This window comes from Lycorma delicatula, chromosome 8, assembly GCF_047948215.1.
Source record: "Lycorma delicatula isolate Av1 chromosome 8, ASM4794821v1, whole genome shotgun sequence".
NCBI classification, from domain to species: domain Eukaryota; kingdom Metazoa; phylum Arthropoda; class Insecta; order Hemiptera; family Fulgoridae; genus Lycorma; species Lycorma delicatula.
In genome coordinates this window covers 92,613,186-92,629,424 of record NC_134462.1, presented here as the reverse complement: position 1 = coordinate 92,629,424, position 16,239 = coordinate 92,613,186, and the positions used below count along the sequence as shown (strand labels likewise).

At 28.3% G+C, this 16,239-nt stretch overlaps 1 protein-coding gene and 1 long non-coding RNA gene across 3 annotated transcripts in view; one reads left to right on the top strand and one right to left on the bottom strand.

Annotated features, from left to right (window-relative positions):
* MnM (myomesin and myosin binding protein) overlaps positions 1-16,239 on the bottom strand; it is a 58,802-nt gene that overhangs the window by 31,955 nt on the left and 10,608 nt on the right. The window contains exon 2 of the mRNA XM_075374221.1: positions 887-1,003. Within this exon, the coding sequence (XP_075230336.1) occupies positions 887-1,003 (117 nt within the window). The remainder of the gene's footprint in view (positions 1-886; positions 1,004-16,239) is intronic.
* The window catches only part of LOC142329551 (uncharacterized), a 49,063-nt gene that overhangs the window by 30,791 nt on the left and 2,033 nt on the right, over positions 1-16,239 (top strand). The window contains exon 1 of one of the 2 annotated variants that reach the window (XR_012757517.1): positions 15,899-15,962. The exons of the other annotated variant lie outside the window; for it this stretch is intronic. This is a non-coding gene — a long non-coding RNA (uncharacterized LOC142329551). Of the gene's footprint in view, positions 1-15,898; positions 15,963-16,239 lie in introns of those variants that run through there. 2 annotated transcript variants of the gene reach the window in all.

The following is a 16,239-nucleotide window of genomic DNA, read 5'->3' as shown; positions in this document are numbered from 1 at the left end:
AAACACGTGTTCACTTATTACAGCACAACTTACGACTGAGCAGTTGCATCAATGTGCCGCTTGGACTAGAAGTAGCTTATAGACCAAGGTCAAAGATGGTGTGCCTACGCAAGCTGCAGGATTGGCACATCTTGCAAAGAAAAATCAGTCTCATTACTTTATTGTCACACCTTGTATGTGTCATATTTCTTAATGAAAGATATTGTCATTCCTTAAATGGTATGTGATAGAGGGCACTGCTGTTGCCTAAACTTATCGTATATACAGAGAAGCATTTTGAGTCAATGATCTATATTGATATTGAGTGATATCTAAAAACATAGCTTCAAAAACACCAGACTGTGGACATTATCCAAACAAATCAAGAAAAACCAAGTACATCAGAGGATACCAATCCATTTGCACTATGGACGTGTGGTCTTATCAAAATTTGATTATTTCAATGAATCAGACATTTTTACTCTAATGTTTCAACTATTAAATATTAAGTTGTTCAAATGTTTTTATGGATATTTAAATTGTATGGGTTGATTCCTAACATCACTTCACTTTTCTTTTTTGATGTGTTATAAGCTCATAAAATATATAACCTAAATTGTAAAAATCAGACCACATAAAAGTGATCTTTGCTTTTGGATATCCGTAGGTAAATGATGTCAAAATAAATAAGTCACCAAAAAATTAAAGTGACAAAAAAAAATTAAATATTCACATGAAAAAGATAAGTTTTGCTTCCTATCAATGTAAACATCAAAATGAATGTGCATTTTCATAACATTGTCTTGTAGTCTGTGACTGTGAACCATATTCTTGCAGTCTGTTATAATAATACAAAAGCAAACATTCTGATACAGAAAATTTACAAGCGCATTCATTGTAAACTTACCTGTAACTTTAGCTCCTCCATCATACTCTGGTGGATCCCATCTGATTGTAACTACATCCGGTTCACTGTGAGATGTACCTGGTACTAGTTGTGGTTTTCCTGGTGGTGACGGCCTATCTGCAACCATACATATTATTAATAATTGGATACAAAAAAAAACTAATAAAAAATTTGATTATTATTAATATTTATATGTTCATACTTTTTTTTATACTTGTGATTATAACTGTTTCATTTAAATTATTATAAGTTGATTTATTGATTGAAACTAATTTTTATTGATCGATATAAATAAATGAATTAATGTAAGTAAATTTCCTAAAACTATTTCCATTTTAATGGTATTTATAAGGGTAAGGCATTTAAAAAGATACTTTGTCACTGGAATGACAAAGATACATTCCACAGATATTTCCTAGTTGTCTCAAGACTTTCTTTAATATTTTCCTTTCTATACTAGTTGTTTACTTAATGCACAGAGTATTGAGCAGTTATGCTAATAATATATTTTCTGCATTTCTTCTTAATAATGCAGAATAGACTGTTAATTATTATTGAAAAACATAATGTACTGACAAACCTTAATATTAAAGGAGAAATTTGTCTACTAACAATTTATCTATTTCCATATTAAATTTATTTTTAAATAAGGAAGAATAAATAAAAAAAAATAGAAAAATAAAAACAAATGTTCAATATCAGAAAAAGCTGTTAGATCTTTCCCTGTAAATATTTGTTTTTAAAAATTAACAATATTCACTTGTATCATTGACCGATCGAAATAACTCATTGAGAGGAGGGAAAAAATTTTTACCTCGACTTTTATGAGTGGAAATGGTAAAGGGGCTTATAATAAATGTAAAAAAAATAAATGCGTGAGTGCAGGTGGTAGAAGGTTGAAAAGGGTTGGAAAATGCTATTATTGCGATTTCCAGTGAAAGTTAATGTCAAAAAAAGTATCCAATACAAAAGTTGTAGATAATTCAAAAATCTACAACTTTTGTAGTGGTCACTGTTTAACACAACCTCAAAATTTCCGAGAAAATGCTGAAATCTACTGAGATTTTGTCAACGTTCGAGCATTTCTCCGAACCATGACATTTTGTATGTAAATCTGTACATCGCAGTCCATGTTTTTGACACCCGTATCTACTACCTTCACAACTGGTTTCGCAGCTACAAGAGATTGTTTTAAATAAATCTTCAGACATGACTGAGACATCTGTAAAATGAGGTAAGAGTACTTTGGAATTATTCGCAATTAATTCTTTCCAACCCCACTTAGTTGGAGTTGTTTCGTTTCCAAGCCATGTTTGAACCTCAAAGTATGCTCTATTGGAGTGTTGTGTAGTTGCTCCAACAGTTGGTGGTAATTATTCTAATTTAAAAGTAGACTTTGGAGATAATACTTTGTATTGTTGAAATCTCAAATCATCCAGAGATAATTTATCATATGTGCATTTGTAAATAGATGAAATGAATTTACAACTATTTCGAGCAGTGACTTTTGGCTCTGCATTACTCTGATAAAAAGGCTTTACCAACTCCGTCAACTTGGGAGTTTTAATCGGTGAATTCAATATTGTTTTTTTTTCTTTTGCCTGCAAAAGCAGATGATTTGTTAAGTCAATAAAACAATGTAAAAAGCTAGCAATAGAACGATAATTTTTTTACTTAAAACTATTTGACAAATACATTGAGTCGCTTACATTGCCTGCACCTTTTTTTTCCTGTTTATCCTCCGGGAATCATCATCAGGTATTATTTCACAGGATGAATAAGGATGATATGTATGAGTGTAAGCGAAGTGTAGTCTTGCAGTCTCAGGTCGACCATTTCTGAGATGTGTGGTTATTTGAAACTCAACCACCAAAGTACATCGATATCCACGATCTAGTATTCAAATCCGTATAAAAGTAACTGCCTTTACTAGGATTTGAACGTTGGAACTTTTGACTTCGAAATCAGCTGACTTGCGAAGACACGTTCAACACTAGACCAACCCGGTGGGTTACATTGCCTGCACCTGGCTTAAGAAAGTAAATTGTTGCATTAGTAGAATTTAATTGATTTAATAGAACCAGAAGATCTTGGTTATCTTGGCCAACAACGAGAGTTTTTTCTTCTGCTTGTTTAATTGTGTATCCTTCAAATCTAAATGCTTTTGATAACCCTTTTATTAATTCATTCTTATTTTTATCATTTGATAAAAATTTCTCTTGTAAAAATGTTATTTTTGTGTGTGGTTCAATATTATAAAAAGGAACACTCGAAGAATCTTTTCCCCTGAAGTATGTGCTGTTTTTGTTGAAGATGCAGTTTAGTTCTCATTATCAGCTTCATTGTCCAAATAACCATCAAGTATTATACAGCTATTGTATGCAAAATGATTGCGTACAAACGACAAATAGTTTCTGGTGAACACTTCAATGATATAATTTTTTTGCCAAACAACTTTGTGTAACAGAAATCCACTATCGATAACCTGTACTACATTTTTGGTAGTTGGTAAAGCTTCAGTGCTAGTGAACTGGTGGAACAGTTGCAATTTAACATTTTTTCTGAAGCCGTTTTCTGTAAAAAGTGATAGCGGGAACAGGGCTGTACGCCCACTTGCCTCTCTTCGATCCTTCGGTACACAAAATTATTCTACTTAGATGTTTATAGCAATACTGTACAAAGATAAACTTTCAGGTCAAACACTGAAACACAGTTTCTTTTGTATATTTTTCTGTACAATTGAATTATGTAATCAGTTCTTGAATTTGTTTTAAATTTAAACAAATTTTCAACAATTACTGAAAAATTCATTGTTGCAATCATTTTGTTTATTTTTTTTTGCACTCTTAAGCATGTTTTTGAACTGTGATTGTAGATTTTTTTATTTTACCAAAACGTATATCTCAAAACAAAAAAAATGAGCACTGGCAGAACTCTGTATGATTATTTTTCTAAGTAGAATTTAAAAAAAAGAAAAGTGTTTCGAACCGGAAAAAATTAATATCATGGAAACTTCTTGATTTTTTTATTAAAATAAATTGTGGTTATTAAGACACAGAAAGGTATATTTTCATAAAGTTTCGTCAAAATTAAATTATTTTTGTGAAAAAGAAAAAGAAAAAACAAAAAGAAGATTTTCTGCATTTTTCTCATAAATTTTGAGGTTATGTTAAAAAGTGACCTCTACAAAAGTTGTAGATTTTTGCATTATCTACAACTTTTGTATTAGATATTTTTTTGACGTTAACTTTTGCCGGAAATCACAATAATACCATTTTCAAATCTCCAAATCAACCCTCCACAACCTGTGCTCACGCATTTATTTTTTTTACATTTGTTATAAGCTCCTTTATCATTTCCATGTATAAAAGCCCAGGTAACAATTCTGTTTTCTCCAAGTGTAATTTGGTTGGATTATCAAACCAGATGACAAAATTATTTTTACATTACAGAGAATACTTTTCCATGAGAAAGGGAATTATAATGCTTCAGTTTTTATTTTTGTTAAATTACTTAGCCAAATTTTGAAATATATTCTGACCAATTTATTTGAAATTAAATATACTCTTTTAGTGAAACTAAATTACTTTATTGATGTGTCTGTAAATCATATATTTAAATAAACCTAAATTCTATGCATTCTTTTTACCAACTTTTTGAACAAAAGTACATTATTATTTTTGGTTGCATGGTGGGTGTGGGGTGGTGAAACAAATTTTCTTTACATTTTGAAGTATGAGTAAGAAAATACCACTTGGCTTACAATCGAGTTTGCTTATTCAAATACATATGCCTGCGCATGCACACACACATACACACACACATATATATATGTATAAAAGTACTATGTATAAAAGTTTGTGGCTAAAAAATCTCCAAAACTATTTAAACAATTTAATTGAAATTTGATATGCTTAGTTTTGCATGTGTAAATTTGATGAAGATTGGTTGAGTTGTTCTTAAGTTACACTCAATTTAATGTCAAACAAATTTGAGCAGGGAAAGTTTTAGAAGCGTGGTTTGTTTATGATGCTGCAAGTTGGAATGATGAAGTTTCTTTATCTGCAGTATCTGTTTTTAGCAGTATTGTTCAGCATATTCAGGAAGCATTACCTACTTTGAGGTCATGATGACTGGATATGTGTTTTTTATCTAAGGGTTATGTTGACTGTGTAGTTGTGTATTATGCGTGCTTCATGTGTGCTTATGTAATGAGTTACAATGATGAGTGAGTTGAAAGTTGATGCTTGTGTGTAGGGTCTGCTGGTTAATCAAATGTATGTAGTGCATTGTACTCTGAAAATCAGTGTGTTTCTGTCTTCAAAACAGTGAGGGCATCACAATTATTAAGTTATTAGTAATCTTCTTACAATATATTAAAATTATTTTTTTTTATTACTATTTATATTTGTGTACAGTTTAATTTTATTTTAATTTGCTTCTTGATTGTTTATTTATTTATTTCTTAATTTGTTTTCTTTATAAAATTTTTAATTAGAACGAATTAACTTTTTCAAAAGGAAATAAAATAAAATTTTATAAATTTTATTTATTGCCTTACAACTTATAAAATAAATTTTATAAATTGTCAGTTATTGCCTTCCAACTATTTATTACTTTCTACTGATTTTGTATGTTTTATTACTTTCGTGTATTTTTATCACTATTTTACTTTCATGTACTTTTTATCACTATTACTATTACTTAAGTAATAGTAGACATTAGAAATCATATATCCTTGTTTACTATGATCACTTCTTTGTTTATTAATATTTACATATTGTGGTATTACCATTTTAATTTAGGATTTTCCATGGTTTTCCTTGATAATAACCAGCAAATACTGGAGAAAGTTATTTTGTTAACTAGCATATTCCCATACCCAATCTGATCTATATAATTTATATATATATTTTTTAATATTTAGTAAATTAAATTTTTTTAAATCATTTGAAAGGAATGAAACCCCAAACAAACTGAATCAACATTTAAGCTAGCTGATTGATAGGATGTTTATTGTTTGTATTACTAGTATTATAATACCGATCAGAAACATTTGTGTTTTTTTTAAAGCATGAGATGAGATGGAGGTAGGTATGTACCTAGTTCTTCTCTCTGTGCTCCTGTTTGAACAGTAAAGTATTAGTTTTTGGCTTCATGCCAGATATTGTCTTCTTGTCTAGCTCTAAATATAAGTCTACAATTATAAATTGTTGTGTGTGTGTGTGTGTGTGTGTGTGTTTAAAATAAAATTGCACAGAATAAAATATGAGTATATGTATAAACATATAAATACATATGCATAAATAGAATATTACATACAATTAGATATTGCTTCAAAGTATCATTTAATAATATTATTGTTATTATTTCTTAGCCTTTACTCGTATGTTACATAGTATGTTTGTTTGGTAATACTGTCTGCTACTATCACTTTTTTAAAAAAATCTGATTACATTATTTACTCCTAGTAGCTCATTGGAGTAGGTATATATTTCACTATGATTATTAACACATCTTTTTATGTTTACTGTAACTTTTTTATGAAAGGATCAGTTTGATTGCAGATTTTATCAAATGATTGTACACTCTGAAATAAGATTTTTGGCTACTGAAGTAGTCAATTTTATCCATAATTAAGTTCTGGCATTAAATTTTTATGAGAGGGTGATTTTATGAGAGGCTCCATAACTGTAAGCTTCTTGACCTAAAACAACTCTCATCAAAAAATGGTACAGCCATTCACAAGAATTATAAGTATCCCATTCTAAGTTTGCTACAAAAAGTGAGAATTGAGTGCTTTCTAGTTTCCTATTCCAAATAAACTGTTGAACCAAATATACTGTTGTATATCAGTGTTCTAACCCGATAGAAATGTCGGTAATATTTAATCCTATAATTGACACCTTCTACTCTGTTCAGTATGGGGACTGAATTAATCATGAATATTGAAATTCTGTATTGAGCACTATTACTTCAGATGCTTTACATGTGTTACAGTCATAAGAAAGACTGTGAGGGTTTTGTAAAGATACACATTAATGCACCTCCTTTTTATGGGAAATGAGCATTTATACCTACTCTCTCCTCTGATTAGGTTAATTATTATTATTATGTTTTATTAAAATTTAAGTTAAACTGTTGTTAATAAAAAAATAATTTAAAGTGAGATTTTTATTTTTTTTCTCTTGAAAACTAATTTCATATTAAAAAAACTAATTAGAATTAGAATTACTAATACTAATTAGAATTAGTATTGGTCAGATCAAGATATTGTTTTGCTTTAACTGAATAGGAACCTTCAGAGAAGATTAAAAGCCATTGCTTAATATAGTCTTGATCAGTAAGCCTATCTGTTACCAAAATAATGTGAAGTTAAGGTATATTTTGATTGCAGATTGTCCTGGCAAATGTTATTAACATCAACGTGATATGAAATCTTATCATTTAATTTATTTTTGTTGTTGTCATTTACTAAGTCTATAGATATCTACTGACTATGAAGGATGTAATAAGTTAGAAAGTTTCATTCATTGTTGCTTTAGAAAAATATATACTTAAGCTGGCTTTGAAATTGCACATTCAACATATATTTCACATTTGAGAGATGGATGAAATGTGTAATGCACAGTCGCTTGTAAATAACAAAAGAAGTGATTATGAAATTAAACAAATATAGTATGAAACTACATTTTATTTACTACAAAAACTTGTATTTATTATTTCACATAGTTACATTTACAATTATACATGTTTCTCATTGGTGAACCAGTTTTCTCATTCCATCAATAAAGAATACTGGTGGTCTTGATTCATGACCTCACAGTTAATCATCACTGTTTATTTTTATCGCAGTTGAAACTGTGATGAAAAGAATATCCTATCCTTCTTTAGTTGTAGAAAAAATTTTAATTGCAGGACACCAAATCTGGAGAATATGCAGGGTCTAGAATCTATTTAAATTTCAACTTCACAATATGATATGTGTGGCCGAGAATTATCTATTGCAGAATTATTGGCTCCACAGTATGCTATCAAACACAACACACATTTCTCCTAAGGTATTTTAATATCTCTAGATATTACACAGAATTTACTGTCGACCTAGTTTTCAAGTAGTCGGTCACACACAAGTGTTAGGAATTCCAAAACATTGTCAAGAGAATTTTTTTTGTAGATGATTGTGTTTTGAATTTTTTTGATTATGGTAAACCGTAATGCAAGTATTCCAAACTCTGCTGTTTTTTTGGTTGCACCCAAGTTTCATCTCCCATCACAATATTGAAAGGGAGTAAACTTTCTCATCGCAATAACTTTTTAGATGTTGTGAAGATTTCACAACATTCCTTTCATTGGTTTTTATTGTTTTCTACAAGTTTGGATGGCACCCACCATGAACAGACTTTAGAGAAGCCCAATTGTGCAATTATGTGTCTAGCCTATCTGGCTGGTGATGCCTTGTTGCATGATGCGATAGTCATATTGAGTCTATTCATCCACCTCCTTTTTGTGCTTTTCATCAGTCTGAAAAATTTTTTATTTGTACATATTTAAATACTATTCATCATTCATAGTACTTTGTTCAACAGTTTCATCATTATAAATGGCTTTTAGATGATAATGAATGTCAAGAGCATTCATTTTCCACTGTTAAAAATTCACTCACTGCCCGTTTTAATTGCTTTGAGAAAGCAGACATACTCAACTCCATAGCAATGGTCTCTTATAGATGAGAGGATGTGGGTCAGTGAGATTTGAAATGTTAGGGGAATAAAACTAAAAGATGCCAACTCCTATTGGTTTGTGTGACATTTTGTTCTCTCATTACATTCCACATTACAATTCTGCTGCTCCTAATATATTATTTTGCTTTGGATCTGAAAAGTGAATTTTTCTGACTCTTTTGCAAATGCTTTTTATATTATATGTAAAATTTTTATATCTAAAAAGAGATGTAGATTTACTTAATTACTTACTCTAAGAAAAGAAGGTTAATTTTCTCATTAGACTGGTAAAAATTTACTAAGCATGATATTTCTCCTAGTTGTAAAATCTTTGTATTCTTTCTATAAACTTAAGTCTAAGGCCTGATTACATATTAAAGTAAATTCTTTAATGATATGCTTAAAAGTTGATCGTAGTAAATAAGTTGTGAATAAATATTATGATTACAATACATGAATGAAAGATAATGAACGATGAAATATTTACTTAAATTTTTATTTACATATAATTTATCATATTTAAATGATAAGTTATCATTTTTAAATACCATATTATATATTTCTAAATACAGAAACAATATGTGGTATTTTTGCCAGCAATATGTAAGCAAGATTTCATATACTGTACGGTATGTTATTATTTCACTTGGCAGACAAGAACTAAAAGTAAAGTTTGGCATTCATACTCATTAGTCTTTTAGTAGTTGGTTTTTCTTGCCTCCCATTTTGGCTTAGTTGATGAAGAGTTGTGAGGAAAAGATTTACTAATTATTTCTATTAGTGCAACCTACACGCTCATTATTTTTATTACTATTATTATTTTTACCATTAAACACATTTTATCAGTAAATAAATGGTGAAAATATCCTGCAGTAGATAAATATTTACAGATTCAAAAAGAATGTGTGTGAATGGGTGGGAGAATTTGATTTCTTAATTAATAATAATAGTAGCAATAATAAACATGATTTTACTACTTTAATAATTAGAGATTAATCTTTTTAATGAATTTAATGCCAGTGTCACTATTTCTCTGTGGTCATGCATCTTAAATTAAATAATGTGTTAATTTTTACAAAACTCTACACACATTCTCTCAGATTGTGAAAATTAAAAAAAAAAATAAATAAATAAATATTGCTTGAGCAAATGAAAATATACATTATATCAAAATTATAGTATTTTACTTTTTTAATAGATAATAAAAAAAAAAAACTTTGGATCCCTAGCTATTTGTAAATACAATATTTATTTATTTCTTATGAATATTCTGGAAGTCTCCAGATATCCAATGCAGCTTTCTGGATTTGAGGCCTGTAGGCAGCTGTGTCCCTTATTCATGACATGTGAGTGAGGTGTAGTCTTGTACAGACTTAGGTCAACCATACCTTAGATGTGTGGTTAATTCAAACTCAACCACCAAAGAACACTGGTATCTATGATCTATTATTAAAGTATAAATAACAGCAATTATCTTTATTACGATTCGAACCCGAGAATTCTTGATTTCAAAAGCTGATTTACAATGATGAGTTGTAAATACAATAATAATAAATCTTAATATTAATTTAATATTGAGATTAACAAATAAAGATAATGGACTAAATAGGCTAGATTATATTTTTATTTTCATAAAATAGAATTAATTAATTTCTTTATCCCACTTATTTCTGTTTCTTTTATTTCACTATTTGTTTGTAAATCATTCTAGAATTGATGAAATGGATTTTGCTAAAGCAATTGAATGAATTAATCATATATATTCTCTCTGAAATAAACCACCAATTAGCTTGGAAAATTTACTGGGTGCCTATTCCTCTGCATAAATGTTTTCTTCAATTTATTCACATTGGAAGAATTGTATCAAAACGGTTAATAGCTAAAAAGCATTTAAATTTGCTATAATAGTTTTTCATTAAATGCAAATTTTTTTTTAATGAAAGTATAAAATAACCAGGTATACGTATTATTGCTGTGGAATATTGGAATTTATTTGTATTTTTATTTAAGATTTCTTAGGAGATCTGTCTTTAAACAATAGGCTTATTATGAAGCTACCAGTTAGGAAATAGTTTTCTCAGGATAGGGTGCAGATAGACATCTCACCACATCATTCCAGGAACGTGTAACAGCTCTGTAGGTTTGGGCATCCTCAGTATGGATCTGACAGGTTCAGACCTACACCCATACTATTAAAAATAGGAAAAGGGGGAGATCTGACAGAAACGGGTGAGTGGCTTGAGTGGTAAGAAAGGTGATCTACCCATGGAAGAACTACAGTGTAAGATGTACAACTCCAGCCAATCATCCATGTTTAAATAAGAAAATTCAATTTTCATACAATAAAAATTAATTTTCTTTTGTGAAACTTCTTGATCCTTTCTACAAACAATAATGTTATCTGAATGAAAAATATAGGTTTATAAAAACACAAGTTTTTTATTTTAGTTTCTTAAAAAGAAAAATTATGTTTAATTATTTAAAGTGTGAACATTCATTTCAAAACCAATGATTATAGATCTAATAGTGTTAATTAATAAACTTACTTGGGGTCTAATGGTTAACATTATTATAGAGCATCAATATTCTGTAATTCTTCAGGATAAATGTTAAAGTTGAAGTTATAGTATAGTTATTCATTTTAACACTTAAATCCCAATATTGCAGCTTTGTCAAGGTATAGCACTTCTTAAGAGTTGTTGTTAGTTGAAGTTTGAACAAGACTATTCAATTTGTTCCTGCTATTTTTTAATAACCTTTAATATAAATTGTGGGTATAGTTAGTTTTTTAGGCAGTTATTAGTTAAATACATATTCGTATATTTGTTAATTTTTATATATATGAAATAGTGATTAATGTACAGCAGATTATATTTTTTAAAAGCATTGTTAAAGTGTACAGTTATTATTAATTACATTTTTGTAAACATCATATAATTCTGTTTTGTGTAATGTGGTTATTTTACAATACTTCCTAAGCGCATGATTACTCTAAAAGTATTTGTGAATAGTATTGTTTAATGCAACCAACAACAATCATTGTTATTCGCAAAAATATAAGTGTAAATTCATCAATTTCTAAGCACTAAATCATGTGCAGCTATATTTATTGCTTTTTGTTGACAGTAGTAGGACAACTATATATTTTTTCTTTTTAAAAGAACAGTACCACTCTTCGTCACGTGTATTAGCATAATGTTCCCCATATTTATAATAACGTGTAACTTAAATCCACCTAATTCAAGGCAATTCAATAATTAATATTTATTATTCAATAATTTTAAAGGGTCATTTCAACTGAATTTAATGCTGTAATGTAAAGTCCATAAAATGGTGATAAAACAAAACTGTGTTTTTAAGATTTTTTAAGTCAGCAGCATTGTTTAGTCACAAACCCCACTGAAATTAGGAAAAAAATGACCATTCTATTTTTGGTTGATTAAAATTAGTTAATATATGATTTCTTAAAATACAATGTCTTCATGTTTAAATTAATGTTGTTAAACATGTAACATTAGAGTTTTTTCCCGAAAAAGTTGACTATTGGTATTAGTTTTTTTGTAGGTTTTTCTATTACTGTGTTTGTTGATTAAGTGTTGCTTTTTGGAATTTAATTAGCATAGTGATCAATATGTTGATGAATTGTTTTATCATTTAAAAACTGTTGGTAAAACATTTTCTATGAACAAATGAAAAGTAGGTGCAGAATGGTTTTATTGTCAAAACAAAGAACTGGTGCTGGAAAAGAACTTTGATTAAAATGCGAGATGAGTATTTGATCGTAAAGATAATTATTTAAAAAATAATTTAAGTTTAATCTTTGGTCAATAAATAATAGTTTATGATATTAATGATTTGTAAATTATTGAATGGACCTTGTAAAAAATTGAAAGCACAGTCTTAACATTTAATATATAAAACATTAATACATTTTGATTAAAACTATTTTTCATTTACACTTGTCGTTCTTGTAATTTCTATTGTGTCTGTCACAAAGATCTAATTTGGTTTTTATCTAAAGTATTAATCAGAAACCCAGTTAAAACTTTAAAGTTATTATAGTGATAAGTTTTGTATCTTAACCATTGAAATTATTCCGCTGTTATTATTATTTTTAGTAGATAATGACACCAGAGGTATCGTTTTTAAATTTGAAAGTAATTTAAATTAAAATGTATCATTTCCTCAAACCAGCCATAGTATTTAAATATGACATTTTACTAATTACATTGCCATTGCTATGTTATTATATATAATTTTTTTAAATTTCTTTAAATTATATTGTTAATAAATAAATACTTTAAAAACCATTTAAGTATGAAATAAACAAAAAACAAATTAATTACAATATTTTAATTGTAATATTTATAAATTAGAATGTAGAGAACAAAATTCTACATAGGAATAACAAACATGAACTTTATAAAGCACTTTGAGGAATGATTACATGTGTATAAATGCATTAATCAAAAAACTAATTAATGTTATCTTATTTTGAAAATAAATACACACTTTCAAGTTTACAAAACATTTCAATTTTAGAAATCTGTAGTAACAAAAACATAATAAAAACACATCACTGAAGTTATATTTGAATATGATGACTGACTTCAGTAAGCAATAAATTTAATTCAGATTATTTAAATTTATATTTAAAAATGTTACTAAAACAATTGTTTCATTATTTGTCAGTAGATAGTAATAATACTATAATAAATCAATTTATTTCATCTGCAAGCTTCTATATCTAAACATATTTTTAAAGTTTTGGTTGTGTTTTTTATTATTTTTTCATAAAAATCTCTTCAGAAAAAGCAGAAGGTTTCTGTTAGTACTCAAGAGAGATTATAAAATTAAACGATGAGAAATAAGTGATAAAACTGAAAATAATTTTAACAAAATAATTACATTCCCCTGCTTGGATGCAGTTTGCTAAACTTTTTAATAATGTTATAACATAAGTATGATTTTATGATTTTTTTTAATGAATTTTATCAGTATTTGTATTTCTTACATTAAGGTTTTACAATTTAGTTATTTGTTTTTAAGTTTTTACATTTTGCTCATTTTAACTTTCTCTATTCCTTCAGTCACATCTTTTTTAATAGTCATGTATAATGCAGTCCAATGAGGAAGTGCATACTAAGAAATGATTAATTCAGTGCCAGAACTAAATGGTTGTTAGGTGAACTACTGTGAAACTAGTCGTACCCAAAATCGCTCTAAATATTCTTAAAAATAGTAAATATCTCAGGAAAAACTTCTGAGGGTAACTTTCTTTCTTGAAATTGCTTTTTTCATCAAATCAAATATATTATTGTTTACCAGTAAACTAAGCCCACCAAAATGCAAGTGATATTCAGCCCTCATATCTTAATTTGTTTACCGCAGGGATTGTATGATGAACAATATTACTTTCAGAGAAAATAACTTTGAGCAATGCAACTTCTGAGCAGTATAGTCTGAAAGCATGTTCTGAGTAGAGTGCATGTTCTAAATGATTTTCAGCCATAAAATGATGGATGGGATTTGTAAAGTATCAAATCAATGTTCTCTTTGTTGTAGGAATAATGCGTTATAACACTTTTTGCATATTGAAGCAAGATGTATTTTGTATCATTTTTAAATGAAAGTTGCTTATTTAACTTGCAGAATAATATATATATGTATATAATAATATACAATATATACATAATGTGTGTATTTTTTTTTTTGGAAAATTCAAATAATTCATTAAGTTATTGATTACTGTGCTAATAAAATTTAATATTAAATTTAATAAACTACCAAAAATCATTCCGTTACTTAACAGGAGAATTTGCATATCTGTCCATAATAATAAAAAAATTTATATTAACAGTAACAACTTCAACAAATTTAAAATTCACAAGTTGTAGAAACAGTTTGTTTTAATGTAATTATAGAACTAAATACCAACTGAAGAAGTGGCATCCTGCGAAAATTGATTCTTGGAATTAATGTATCAAGTTTAACCTATTTACTGTGATTTGGTTGTTTAAATTTCATTTGATATATATGTATAAAAAAGGAATATACAAAATTAAATGCAACCTATGTAATAATATTTATATTGGTAAACCAACAGATCATTTAAAAAAAAAATAAAAAATTTCAGGACTTTATACAAAATAAATATAAACGAAAATATGAAATGATAAACCACCAGATCACATTTGAAGATGATGATTTTATTAAAAATATAATAAAAATACTATCTCACAGTTTGTAATAATGACATTAGAACAATTGAAAATACTATTTTAAAGATTAAATCATCTCATTTCTAAAAACCAAATCAAAAATATGAACATTCTTGTTCAACCAAATAATGATCAGTATGAAGTGCCTCTCACCTTATTTTCCTGATCTAGTGTAAACTCATGTTTACTCCCACTCTTTAGTTACATCTTTTTAATAAAGTCATTTCTAGTGCGCTCCAATGGGGTGTGTGCCAACAAATGATTGATTCCTAACTGGTTAAACTTACGTGGCAGCAACAGTTAGAATAAGTTTAAAATGTTAATGTTAGTAAAATTAAAACGAAATTAACAAATTTAAATGAAATAAATGAGGGCTCTAACTAGAGGAATGCTTGCACGTTCTGTGATAGAAATGCTTCCAGCTATGTGGTAATGGTAAAAAGGTCTACATTTAAAAAAAAATTATCTTGTCATAAAATAACATTATTGTAGGAGGGAAGTTAAGTTATTAAATATTAATTCATTCATACTGCAGACAACATTCACTTAAATAAATCATTATTACATTTCTGTCTAGTGCTATAGCAGAGCTATAGATCTAGAGGGAAAGCATTGTAATTGGTTGAATTTGGGCTTACATGGTTTTCACCAGATCTTGGCATTTTGACACCTAAGGAACCCAAAACACCACAAAACTGGATGGAAATTTTCCGGATGTTAATGTTCGTATGTACGTGTGTTTGGTATTGGCCTCTAAATCACCTTATATCTGCAAACTACTTGATTGATTTTGACCAAACTTGGTCAGATTACTTCTACATATGGGGCATTGATGTCATTAAATTTTCAACATAAAAGATTAAGGAGGTGAGGCTGTAGAGCAAGGTCACTCTCAGTATCTCAAGATTTCACCTGTAAGGTCTTCTTTTTCATAGGCATATTTGTTAAAAATTAAAAAACAAAAATATTTCCAAAAAAGATTTTTACATGCAAAAATCCCCACCCCCAAAAAATACTCTAAATAAAGCTAGTGACTAAATGGGTACAGTATGTCAGTGCTTGTACAGCTGCTGTCGTCTTTCTTTCTTTTTCTGTTTAGCCTTCAGCACCGGCTATGTTGTATCATCACAGGTGAGCAGTAAAATTAAATAAATGAATAATATTTAAAGTGTAAAAATGTATTTAAAGTGGCTGCTAGTACTGCCACACCCACACGAATGAAATACTGTATGTGCACACACATGCTTTAGTTAAAACATTGAATTAAATAAACAGAAAATATTACATTTAAATAAAATGATAAATATTTAAAATTAAGTTGTGTGTATGTGTGTGTCAGCCATGCATCAATATAAAGCTGTGTGACAGGAAAGTCCTAAAACTGTGTTATCAGTTTTTTTTTTAATCT